This window comes from Salmo trutta, chromosome 28 (genome assembly GCF_901001165.1).
Source record: "Salmo trutta chromosome 28, fSalTru1.1, whole genome shotgun sequence".
In the NCBI taxonomy this organism is placed as follows: Eukaryota; Metazoa; Chordata; class Actinopteri; order Salmoniformes; family Salmonidae; genus Salmo; species Salmo trutta.
In genome coordinates this window covers 2,179,569-2,193,038 of record NC_042984.1, presented here as the reverse complement: position 1 = coordinate 2,193,038, position 13,470 = coordinate 2,179,569, and the positions used below count along the sequence as shown (strand labels likewise).

The 13,470-nt window shown below is 48.4% G+C and overlaps 1 protein-coding gene across 1 annotated transcript in view; it reads right to left on the bottom strand.

Moving 5' to 3' along the window:
- LOC115166448 (uncharacterized) overlaps positions 1–13,470 on the bottom strand; it is a 74,555-nt gene that overhangs the window by 54,799 nt on the left and 6,286 nt on the right. Inside the window, exons 2-5 of the mRNA XM_029720347.1 lie at positions 12,652–12,772; positions 5,787–6,423; positions 5,199–5,251; positions 4,474–4,699 (exon numbers count right to left, since the gene is read on the bottom strand). Of these exons, the coding sequence (XP_029576207.1) occupies positions 4,474–4,699; positions 5,199–5,251; positions 5,787–6,423; positions 12,652–12,668 (933 nt within the window). The 5' untranslated portion in view covers positions 12,669–12,772. The remainder of the gene's footprint in view (positions 1–4,473; positions 4,700–5,198; positions 5,252–5,786; positions 6,424–12,651; positions 12,773–13,470) is intronic.

The window sequence follows — 13,470 nt, the reverse complement described above, 5'->3', positions numbered from 1 at the left end:
CCGGTACCCCCTGTATATAGCCTCCACATTGACTCTGTACCGTGACCCCTGTATATAGCCTCCACATTGACTCTGTACCGGTACCCCCTGTATATAGCCTCCACATGACTCTGTACCGGTACCCCCTGTATATAGCCTCCACATTGACTCTGTACCGGTACCCCCTGTATAGCCTCCACATTGGACCTGTACCGGTACCACTGTACATACTTAACTTACCACACCCACAACCGGGGCCTGCCCCTGTGACATAGCCTCACAGTGACTCTGTACCGGTACCCCCTGTATATAGCCTCCCATTGACTCATTGTACCGGTACCCCCCTGTATATAGCCTCCACATTGACGCTGTACCGGTACCCCCCTGTATATAGCCTCCACATTGACTCTGTACCGGTACCCCCTGTATATAGCCTCCACATTGACTCTGTACCGGTACCCCTGTAATAGCCTCCACATTGACTCTGTACCGGTACCCCTTGTATATAGCCTCCAAATTGACTCTGTACCGGTACCCCCTTGTATATAGCCTCCACATTTACTCTGTACCGGTACCCCTTTTATAGACTCCACATTGACTCTGTACCGGTACCCCCTGTATATAGCCTCCACATTGACCTCTGTACCGGTACCCCCTGTTATATAGCCTCCACATTGACTCTGTACCGGTACCCCCCCCCCCTGGGATATAGCCTCCACATTGACTCTGATACCGGTACCCCCCTGTATATAGCCTCCACATTGACTCTGTACCGGTACCCCCTGTATATAGCCTCCACATTGACTCTGTACGGTCCCCCCTGTATATAGCCTCCACATGACTATGTCCGGTACCCCTGTATATAGCCTCCACCTTGACTCTGTACTGGTACCCCCCTGGATATAGCTTCCACATTGACTCTGTACCGGTACCCCCCTGTATATAGCCTCCACATTGACTCGTGTACCGGTACCCCCTGTATTAGCCTCCACATTGACTCTGTACCGTAACACCTGTATAGAGCCTCCACATGGACTCTGTACCGTACCCCCTGTATATAGCCTCCACATTGACTCTGTACCGTAATACCCCGTATAATAGCCTCCACATTGACTCTGTACCGGTACCCCTGTATATAGCCTCCACATTGACTCTGTACCGGTACCCCCTGTATATAGCCTCCACATTGACTCTGTACCGGTACCCCCCTGTATATAGCCTCCACATTGACTCTGTACCGGTACCCCCTTGTATATAGCCTCCACATTGACTCTGTACCGGTACCCCCTGTATATAGCCTCCACATTGACTCTGTACCGGTAACCCTGTATATAGCCTCCACATTGACTCTGTACCGGTACCCCCTGTATATAGCCTCCACATGACTCTGTACCGGTACCCCCTGTATATAGCCTCCACATTGACTCTGTACCGGTACCCCTGTATATAGCCTAGTTATTGTTATTTTATTGTGTTACTTTTTATTTAAAAAATGTACTTTATTTTATTTAGTAAATATTTTGTTAACTCTATTTCTTGAACTGCATCGTTGGTTAAGGGCTTGTATTCAGCATTTCACGGTAAGGTAACCTGTTGTATTCGGCACATGAGACAAATAACATTGGATTTGTCAGCTCTCAATCAGCCTTCCATCAGCTCTCCATCAGCCTTCCATCAGCCCTCCATCAGCCTTCCATCATCCCTCCATCAGCCTTCCATCAGCCTTCCATCAGCTCTCCATCAGCCTTCCATCAGCTCTCTATCAGCCTTCCATCAGCCCTCCATCAGCTCTCTATCAGCCCTCCATCAGCTCTCCATCAGCCTTCCATCAGCCCTCCATCAGCCTTCCATCAGCCTTCCATCAGCCTTCCATCAGCCCTCCATCAGCTCTCTATCAGCCCTCCATCAGCCTTCCATCAGCTCTCCATCAGCCTTCCATCATCCCTCTATCAGCCTTCCATCAGCCCTCCATCAGCTCTCTATCAGCCCTCCATCAGCCCTCCATCAGCCTTCCATCAGCCTTCCATCAGCCTTCCATCAGCCCTCCATCAGCCCTCCATCAGCGCTCTATCAGCCTTCCATCATCCCTCTATCAGCCTTCCATCAGCCTTCCATCAGCCCTCCATCAGCTCTCCATCAGCCCTCCATCAGCCTTCCATCAGCCCTCCATCAGCCTTCCATCAGCCCTCAATCAGCCCTCAATCAGCCCTCTATCAGCCCTCTATCAGCCCTCTATCAGCCCTCTATCAGCCCTCTATCAGCCCTCCATCAGCCCTCCATCAGCTCTCCATCAGCTCTCCATCATCCCTCCATCAGCCTTCCATCAGCCTTCCATCAGCCTTCCATCAGCCCTCAATCAGCCCTCAATCAGCCCTCTATCAGCCCTCCATCAGCCCTCCATCAGCCTTCCATCAGCCCTCAATCAGCCCTCTATCAGCCTTCCATCAGCCCTCCATCAGCCCTCTATCAGCCCTCTATCAGCCCTCCATCAGCCCTCCATCAGCCTTCCATCAGCCCTCTATCAGCCTTCCATCAGCCTTCCATCAGCTCTCCATCAGCTCTCAATCAGCCTTCCATCAGCTCTCCATCAGCCCTCTATCAGCCTTCCATCAGCTCTCCATCAGCCCTCCATCAGCCTTCCATCAGCTCTCCATCAGCCTTCCATCAGCCTACCAAAGTTTGCACCTTAGCAGAGAACTGCATGTCTGGTAACTCGCAGGCTGTTAATGAGCAGCAGCTACGTTAATGAGTAGCAGCTATGTCAACGAGCAGCAGATATGTTAATGAGTAGCAGCTATGTTAATGAGTAGCAGCTATGTTAATGAGTAGCAGATATGTTAATGAGCAGCAGCTATGTAACTGTCTATTCCAATGTAAAATGACACAGTAACTGTCTATTCCAATTCTCCTCAACCCCCTTGTCATAACGACAGGGCACATACGCTAACCGGTAGAGCGCCAAGTGTTAAGCCTAAATGCTACGGTGGAATGGTTACAACACAATCAGATCAACTGATCAGACACACACACTCTTCTGCAAAGCTCCTCTGTAGTCGGCAACGGCAACACATACAGTTCACGGGGACACAGGAAGGAACACGGGGACACAGGAAGGAACACGGGGACACAGGAAGGAACACGGGGACACAGGAAGGAACACGGGGACACAGGAAGGAACACGGGGACACAGGAAGGAACATGGGGACACAGGAAGGAACACGGGGACACAGGAAGGAACACGGGGACACAGGAAGGAACACGGGGACACAGGAAGGAACACGGGGACACAGGAAGGAACACGGGGACACAGGAAGGAACACGGGGACACAGGAAGGAACACGGGGACACAGGAAGGAACACGGGGACACAGGAAGGAACAGCTGTGTCTTTAAGTATTCTGGGTATTGGTCCTATCATTTCCCATCGTATATATATATATATATATATATATATATATATATATATATATATATATATATCTTTCGTAGCCATTGTCCATGAAGTGCTTAGGTTACTACACACATTATATTTACTGTTTTTATTGTTATTATTAAGAGTGGCTGTAGGAGTGTTTTTATTGTTATTATTAAGAGTGGCTGTAGGAGTGTTTTTATTGTTATTATTAAGAGTGGCTGTAGGAGTGTTTTTATTGTTATTTTTAAGAGTGGCTGTAGGAGTGTTTTTATTGTTATTATTAAGAGTGGCTGTAGGAGTGTTTTTATTGTTATTTTTAAGAGTGGCTGTAGGAGTGTTTTTATTGTTATTATTAAGAGTGGCTGTAGGAGTATTTACATGATATTTACTGGGCTTTTTATTGCTACTTGCCATCTTCTGCAGCTGTCTATCTTTCAATAGCAAACAATGACATGTTGTTTCATGCTGTGCCTTCTTCCCTCCAGAACACCAGCTTGCTCTCGCTGCCATCTCTTCGGATTTACACTTTTCTGAACTGACTTTAGGAGACTTGTTCCCAGCTCCTTCTCCCCCCAGTAAAACTGGCATCTGTGACATCAAGCACCAAATAAGGGCATATACGTCACGGAATTTGCCCCACGAGCGAGAACATGCACAGTTGTTACCCATCTCCCCTGTTGTTCCGATCAGCCAATCGTCCTCTCCCTTCCCCTACCCCCTCCCTTCCCGTTCCCTCCCTCCTCTCCTTTCCCCTCCCTCCCTCCCCGTTCCTCCTCTCCTCTCCTCTCCCTCCATCTTTCCCTCCCTCCTCTCCTCTCCCTTCCCTCCTCCTCCTCTCCCTTCTTCTCCACCCCTCCCCCCTCCTCTCCTCTCCCCCCCCTCCCCTCCTCTCCCCTCCCCCTCCCCTCCACCCCTCCCCTCCTCTCCCCCCTCCCCTCCTCTCCTCTCCCCTCCCCTCCTCTCCCCTCCACCCCTCTCTCCCCCCCCTCCCCTCCTCTCCTCTCCCCCCTCCCCTCCTCTCCTCTCCCCCCCTCCCCTCCTCTCCCCCCTTCCTCCCCCCTCCTCCAACACCACACACACCTCGTTGGCGGTAGCGTTGGGTGGCAGCATGCGTAACATGATGATGTTGGAAGGTCGTTGGTTCTGGTCCAGAAGGTCTGGTCTGTACTCCATCAGCTCTCTCTGTTCTGGGTCTTCTACTACTGAGGAGGGAGGGTCTGGGCCCTCAGGACCGGCCCCCAGCCCCCCCCCCCGGGGCCTTTCCACCGCCACCACAGTCATCCCCTGAAGAGCCCATGGAGAAACCCTATGGACAGTCACATGTTACAATCAATAGTACTATTTACTACTGTAAAAACAACTACTACTTCTTCCACTACCAATAAAATATATTTTAGAAAATATCATTTTCTAGTTTTACATCTATTATAGGTCTATAATATATTATAAACTGGGTGGTTCGAGCCCTGAATGCTGATTGGCTGACAGCCGTGGTATATCAGAACGGATACCACGCGTATGACAAAACGCTTATTTTTACTGCTTTAATTTAGTTGGTAACCAGTTTATAATAGCAATAAGGCATCTCGGGGTTTTGTGGTATATGGCCAATACACCACGGCTAAGGGCTGTATCCAGGCACTCCATGTTGCGTCGTGCGTAAGGGCTGTGTCCAGGCACTCCATGTTGCGTCGTGCCTAAGAACAGCCCTTAGCCGTGGTATATTGGTCCATATATCACCCCCCATCAGGCCTTATTGCTTATGGTTTTGTATCCTAAACCATAAGCTGACCGGATCATCACACCTTTCTCTTCCCTGGTCCTCCTCCTCTGAGGAACCTCTCCTCTTCCCCTGGTCCTCCTCCTCTGAGGAACCTCTCCTCTTCCCCTGGTCCTCCTCCTCCTCTGAGGAACCTCTCCTCTTCCCCTGGTCCTCCTCCTCTGAGGAACCTCTCCTCTTCCCCTGGTCCTCCCCCTCTGAGGAACCTCTCCTCTTCCCCTGGTCCTCCTCCTCTGAGGAACCTCTCCTCTTCCCCTGGTCCTCCTCCTCTGAGGAACCTCTCCTCTTCTCCTGGTCCTCCTCCTCTGAGGAACCTCTCCTCTTCTCCTGGTCCTCCTCCTCTGAGGAACCTCTCCTCTTCCCCTGGTCCTCCTCCTCTGAGGAACCTCTCCTCTTCCCCTGGTCCTCCTCCTCTGAGGAACCTCTCCTCTTCCCCTGGTCCTCCTCCTCTGAGGAACCTCTCCTCTTCCCCTGGTCCTCCTCCTCTGAGGAACCTCTCCTCTTCCCCTGGTCCTCCTCCTCCTCTGAGGAACCTCTCCTCTTCCCCTGGTCCTCCTCCTCTGAGGAACCTCTCCTCTTCCCCTGGTCCTCCTCCTCTGAGGAACCTCTCCTCTTCCCCTGGTCCTCCTCCTCTGAGGAACCTCTCCTCTTCCCCTGGTCCTCCTCTCAGGGTGCTGTACTCCTCCTGTCCAGCAGGGGTGACACCTCCACCTGCACCTCCTTCCATCCTCCCCCAGTCTCCCTCTCTCTCCCCCAGGTGAGAGGCATTGTTCTCAGGGTATCCCCTCTCTCCCCTTCCTCTTCTTCCTCCCCCTCTACCTCCTCCTCCCCTTCCTCTACCCTCCGAGTTGGGCCTGAAGCTCTGGAAGTCTCTCCTGGATGCCTCTCCCATTCTCTCCTCTCTCTGCAGCCTGGGCAGGGCTACCTCTGGCTGGGGTAAGACCAGGGATCGAGGGGCGCAGGGTGATGGGAACACTTTACCGCCCCGACCCGGACCGCCCCCGGACCCTCTCCCCCCACCCCTCTGATGGAACCCTGGCCGTTGGTCGTGGAAACGGGCCGGTGTCGTAAACTCCCTGACGCCCGCCGGTTGGTCGGCTTTGTCGCTGCGGCCGGCACCGGCTCTGAGGTCATATCCTGTCCCCAGCTCCGCCTCTTCCTGTCCGTAGCCCCGGTAATCCATGTCTCGGTAGTCGTGGTCGGAGGAGCTGTTGTTGCCATAGCGACCCATGCGGTCTCCCCGACCCCCCCTTCAGTTAAAGGAGAGAGAGAGAGAATTTACATAAAGTATAGACAGTGTGATGTTTAGCAACAAGGGCACAACAGACTGGGTTGGCTTACGATCATAGGACCTTCCTGACATTGAGTTGCACCCTCTTTTGTCCTCAGTACAGCCTCAATTTGTCGGGGCATAGTCAGAAGTTAACATACACCTTCGCCAAATACATTTAAACTCCGTTTTTCACAATTCCTGACATTTAATCCTAGTAAAAATTCCCTGTCTTAGGTCAGTTAGGATCACCACTTTATTTTAAGAATGTGAAATGTCAGAATAATAGTAGAGAGAATGATTTATTTCAGCTTTTGTTTCTTTCATCACATTCCCAGTGGGTCAGAAGTTTACATACACTCAATTAGTATTTGGTAGCATTGCCTTTAAATTGTTTAACTTGGGTCAAACGTTTCGGGTAGCCTTCCACAAGCTTCCCACAATAAATTGGGTGAATTTTGGCACATTCCTCCTGACAGAGCTGGTGTAACTGAGTCAGGTTTGTAGGCCTCCTTGCTCGCACACGCTTTTTCAGTTCTGCCCACACATTTTCTATAGGATTGTGGTCAGGGCTTTGTGATGGCCTCTCCAATACCTTGACTTTGTTGTCCTTAAGCCATTTTGCCACAACTTTGGAAGTATGCTTGGGGTCATTGTCCATTTGGAAGACCCATTTGCGACCAAGCTTTAACTTCCTGACTGATGTTTTGAGATGTTGCTTCAATATATCCATGTAATTTTCCATCATCATAATGCCATCTATTTTGTGAAGTGCACCTGTCCCTCCTGCAGCAAAGCCCCCCCCACAACATGAGGCTGCCACCCCCTGTCACGTCCTGACCATAGTAAGATGTGATTTTCTATGGTAGAGTAGGTCAGGGCGTGACAGGGGGTGTTTTGTGTTTTTCTATGTTTTCTATTTCTATGTTCTTAGGGTCTAGTTTTTGTATTTCTATGTTGGATTGTTTGGGATGATCTCCAATTGGAGGCAGCTGGTCCTCGTTGTCTCTAATTGGAGATCATGTTTAAGTAGGGGTTTTTCTTCCTGGGTTTTGTGGGTGATTATATTTTATTATATATATTTAATATTTATTTTATGTTTTGAGTAGTGTTTGTTTCTCTCTGCGTCACGGTTTGTTGTTTTGTCATATTCAGTTATTTATGTTTTGCAAAGTTTCACGGATTTAATAAAATGTGGAACTACAACTTTGTTTACTGCACTTTGGTCCGCTCCTCTCGACAGCCGTGACACCCCCGTCACGGTTGGGATGGTGATTTTCGGCTTGCAATTCTCCCCCTTTTTCCTCCAAACATAACGATGGTCATTAAGGCCAAACAGTTCTATTTTTGTTTCATCAGACCAGAGGACATTTGTCCAAAAAGTACGATCTTTGTCCCCATGTGCAGTTGCAAACCGTAGTCTGGCTTTTTTATGGTGGTTTTGGAGCAGTGGCTTCTTCCTTGCTGAGCGGCCTTTCAGGTTATGTCGATATAGGACTCGTTTTACTGTGGATATAGATACTTTTTTTTGTACCTGTTTCCTCCAGCATCTTCACAAGGTCCTTTGCTGTTGTTCTGGGATTGATTTGCGCTTTTCACAGCAAAGTACGTTCATCTCTAGGAGACAGAACGCGTCTCCTTCCTGAGCGGTATGACAGCTGCGTGGTCCCATGGTGTTTATACTTGCGCACTATTGTTTGTCCAGATGAACGTGGTACCTTCAGGCGTTTGGAAATTGCTCCCAAGGATGAACCAGACTTGTGGAGGTCTACAATTTTTTCCTGAGGTCTTGGCTGATTTCTTTTGATTTTCCCATGATGTCAAGCAAAGAGGAACTGAGCTTGAAGATAGGCCTTGAAATACATCCACAGGTACACCTCCAATTGACTCAAATGATGTCAATTAGCCTATCAGAAGCCTCTAAAGCCATGACATAATTTTCTGGAATTGTCCAAGCTGTTGAAAGGCACAGTCAACTTAGTGTATGTAAACTTCTGACCCACTGGAATTTTACTTCACTACATTCCTGAAGAAAATAATGTACTTTTTACTCCATACATTTTCCCTGACACCCAAAAGTACTCATTACATTTTGAATGTTTAGCAGGACAGGAAAATGGTCCAATTCACACACTTATCAAGAGAACATCCCTGGTCATCCCTACTGCCTCTGATCTGGTGGACTCACTAAACAGAGAACATCCCTGGTCATCCCTACTGCCTCTGATCTGGAGGACTCACTAAACAGAGAACATCCCTGGTCATCTCTACTAGCCTCTGATCTGGAGGACTCACTAAACAGAGAACATCCCTGGTCATCCCTACTGCCTCTGATCTGGAGGACTCACTAAACAGAGAACATCCCTGGTCATCCCTACTGCCTCTGATCTGGTGGACTCAATAAACAGAGAACATCCCTGGTCATCCCTACTGCCTCTGATCTGGAGGACTCACTAAACAGAGAACATCCCTGGTCATCTCTACTAGCCTCTGATCTGGAGGACTCACTAAACAGAGAACATCCCTGGTCATCCCTACTGCCTCTGATCTGGAGGACTCACTAAACAGAGAACATCCCTGGTCATCTCTACTAGCCTCTGATCTGGAGGACTCACTAAACAGAGAACATCCCTGGTCATCTCTACTGCCTCTGATCTGGAGGACTCACTAAACAGAGAACATCCCTGGTCATCCCTACTGCCTCTGATCTGGAGGACTCACTAAACAGAGAACATCCCTGGTCATCCCTACTGCATCTGATCTGGAGGAGTCACTAAACAGAGAACATCCCTGGTCATCTCTACTGCCTCTGATCTGGAGGACTCACTAAACAGAGAACATCCCTGGTCATCCCTACTGCCTCTGATCTGGTGGACTCACTAAACAGAGAACATCCCTGGTCATCCCTACTGCCTCTGATCTGGAGGACTCACTAAACAGAGAACATCCCTGGTCATCCCTACTGCCTCTGATCTGGAGGACTCACTAAACAGAGAACATCCCTGGTCAACACTACTGCCTAAAATTATGTCTGAGTGTTTGACAGTTGACTGTCCCCCTGGCTATCGATAAATAATTAAAACACCAAAATGTTGCCATCTGGTTTGCTTAATACACTGCTCAAAAAAATAAAGGGAACACTTAAACAACACAATGTAACTCCAAGTCAATCATACTTCTGTGAAATCAAACTGTCCACTTAGGAAGCAACACTGATTGACAATAAATTTCACATGCTGTTGTGCAAATGGAATAGACAACAGGTGGAAATTATAGGCAATAAGCAAGACACCCCCAATAAAGGAGTGGTTCTGCAGGTGGGGACCACAGACCACTTCTCAGTTCCTATGCTTCCTGGCTGATGTTTTGGTCACTTTTGAATGCTGGCGGTGCTTTCACTCTAGTGGTAGCATGAGACGGAGACTACAACCCACACAAGTGGCTCAGGTAGTGCAGCTCATCCAGGATGGCACATGAATGCGAGCTGTGGCAAGAAGGTTTGCTGTGTCTGTCAGCGTAGTGTCCAGAGCATGGAGGCGCTACCAGGAGACAGGCCAGTACATCAGGAGACGTGGAGGAGGCCGTAGGAGGGCAACAACCCAGCAGCAGGACCGCTACCTCCGCCTTTGTGCAAGGAGGAGCACTGCCAGAGCCCTGCAAAATGACCTCCAGCAGGCCCCAAATGTGCATGTGTCTGCTCAAACGGCATGTGTCTGCTCAGACGTTTGGCATTTGCCAGAGAACACCAAGATTGGCAAATTCGCCACTGGCACCCTGTGCTCTTCACAGATGAAAGCAGGTTCACACTGAACACATGTGACAGACGTGACAGAGTCTGGAGACGCCGTGGAGAACGTTCTGCTGCCTGCAACATCCTCCAGCATGACCGGTTTGGCGGTGGGTCAGTCATGGTGTGGGGTGGCATTTCTTTGGGGGGCCGCACAGCCCTCCATGTGCTCGCCAGAGGTAGCCTGACTGCCATTAGGTACCGAGATGAGATCCTCAGACCCCTTGTGAGACCATATGCTGGTGCGGTTGGCCCTGGGTTCCTCCTAATGCAAGACAATGCTAGACCTCATGTGGCTGGAGTGTTGGCCCTGTCCGGGGGTATCATCGGATGGGGCCACAGTGTCTTCTGATCCCTCCTGTCTCAGCCTCCAGTATTTATGCTGCAGTAGTTTATGTGTCGGGGGGCTAGGGTCAGTCTGTTACATCTGGAGTATTCTCTTGTCTTATCCGGTGTCCTGTGTGAATGTAAATATGCTCTCTCTAATTCTCTCTTTCTCTCTTTCTTTCTTTCTCTCGGAGGACCTGAGCCCTAGGACCATGCCTCAGGACTACCTGGCATGATGACTCCTTGCTGTCCCCAGTCCACCTGGCCATGCTGCTGCTCCAGTTTCAACTGTTCTGCCTGCGGCTACGGAACCCTGACCTGTTCACCGGACGTGCTTGTTGCACCCTCGACAACTACAATGATTATTATTATTTGACCATGCTGGTCATTTATGAACATTTTAACATCTTGACCATGTTCTGTTATAATATCCACCCGGCACAGCCAGAAGAGGACTGGCCACCCCTCATAGCCTGGTTCCTCTCTAGGTTTCTTCCTAGGTTTTTGGCCTTTCTAGGGAGTTTTTCCTAGGGACCATGCCTCTTTCACATGCATTGCTTGCTGTTTGGGGTTTTAGGCTGGGTTTCTGTACAGCACTTTGAGATTTCAGCTGATATACGAAGGGCTATATAAATAAATTTGATTTGATTGATTTGATTTGTCAGCAGTCCCTGCAAGAGGAAGGCATTGATGCTATGGACTGGCCCACCCGTTCCCCAGACCTGAATCCAATTGAGCACATCTGGGACATCATGTCTCGCTCCATCCACCAACGCCACATTGCACCACAGACTGTCCAGGAGTTGGCGGATGCTTTAGTCCAGGTCTGGGAGGAGATCCCTCAGGAGACCATCCGCCACCTCATCAGGAGCATGCCCAGGCGTTGTAGGGAGGTCATACAGGCACGTGGAGGCCACACACACTACTGAGCCTCATTTTGACATTATGATCCAAAGTTGGATCAGCCTGTAGTGTGGTTTTCCACTTTAATTTTGAGTGTGACTCCAAATCCAGACCTCCATGGGTTGATAAATTGGATTTCCATTGATTATTTTTGTGTGATTTTGTTGTCAGCACATTCAACTATGTAAAGAAAAAAGTATTTAATAAGATTATTTCTTTCATTCAGATCTAGGATGTGTTGTTTAAGTGTTCCCTTTATTTTGTTGAGCAGTGTATAAGGAATTTGAAATTATTTATATTTTTTCTTTTGATACTTAAATATATTTAAAACCAAATACTTTTAGACTTTTACTCAAGTAGTATTTTACTGGGTGACTTTCAGTTTTACTTGAGTCATTTTCTATTAAGGTATCTTTACTTTTACTACAGTATGACAACTGCTAACTTTATCCACCCCTGGTATTTTCCAGTCTGGTGGCCTAGAGATAGAAGTTGTTTTTTAGCTTCCTCTTGAAGTTCAAACAAAGGATCCAGGTCAGGAAGTGGAATTTCTGCTCGATTTCAGGCGACTGACCACCGATCTAATGTCCAAAAGTTATTTCCTGTGTCACGTCATGACCATAGAAAGCTTTTATTTTCTATGGTAGATTAGGTCAGGGCGTGACAGAGGGTTTTGTCTAGTTTAAATTTTCTATGTTGTGTGGTTCTAGTTTCTGTATTTCTATGTTGTTGTTTTTTGGGATGATCTCCAATTAGAGGCAGCTGGTCATCGTTGTCTCTAATTGGGGATCATGTTTAAAGTTGTTGTTTTTCCCACTAGGGTTTGTGGGAGATTATTTTGAGTAAGTGTATGTTGCACCTCTTCGTCACGGTTTGTTGTTTTGTTTATTAGTTTATTTGTATGTCTTGCATAATTTCACAGTTTAAATAAAATGTGGAACGATACACACGCTGTGCTTTGGTCCCATTCTTCAGACGAACGTGACATCCTGGCTGTAGGTAATAATACAGGAAATAATGTAAGAAAAACAAATAAATACTGTAAAGTTGTCTAGGAACTAGAAACAGGGCCGTCGGCATCATCTTGTCCAATCGTGGCCTCCTACCCCTGAGATGCCCACACATCATTTATTCATGACGTTGTCAGGTATCCCGTCTATTGAAATGGTAGAAGTGAAGAAGTTTACTCACCTTCTGTCATAATCCATACTGGTCCTCTGACTCTCTGTCTCTCCTCCTCCTCCTCCTCCTCTCTCTAGTCTTCTCTCTCTCTCTCTCTCTTCCTCTGTTACAGTCGCAGCCTTTCCACACCCTGAAAGCACAACAGTCACAATTGTAAATTTTACTTCCTGTATTGGTAGGTCATCGTTCTGCACAACTTAACGCTACGGGCAGTGAATGAGACCAATAGCAGCCTGTACAGGCTAGGGCAGACCGCCCTGTTACACTCGGAGAGAGAGACCGTCAGTCCGTCTGTCCGCCGTGGGAACTAAATTACTAAAAGCATGTTGAATAATGCATGGATCTAAATATAGACCTCTCAGACATTAAGTGATAGTTATCACACACACAGGTAAAACGGGCTAAAGGTACACTAGACAGACACAGAGAGACCAAACGATAGCTAGGTTCAGGTTGGTTATCTACCTGCGGCTGGTTGCTAGAGCATTGTAATGCAGGCCGGTTTGTTCATTGCAGTGCCCTGTTAAAACAGACTACTGCTGTGTATGCAATGCTTCTATTTAGGTCATTGCTCCTGCAGTGGGATAGAAAGACAGTTTACTACTGTAGCTACAGTACAGTATTAGACAGACAGATCTAGTCTACTGTAGGCTGACCTGCTTACTGTCCACTGCATACACCTTGAAGAATCTCTCTCTCTCTCTCTCTCTCTCTCTCAAGGTGTTGGGAAACAGACACAGCAAAGATCTATACCAGGGATGGGCAACTTTGATGTGGGTGGGGGGCCACAAACAATCTGAACTCATCATGAGTGGAGCAGTGGCTTGT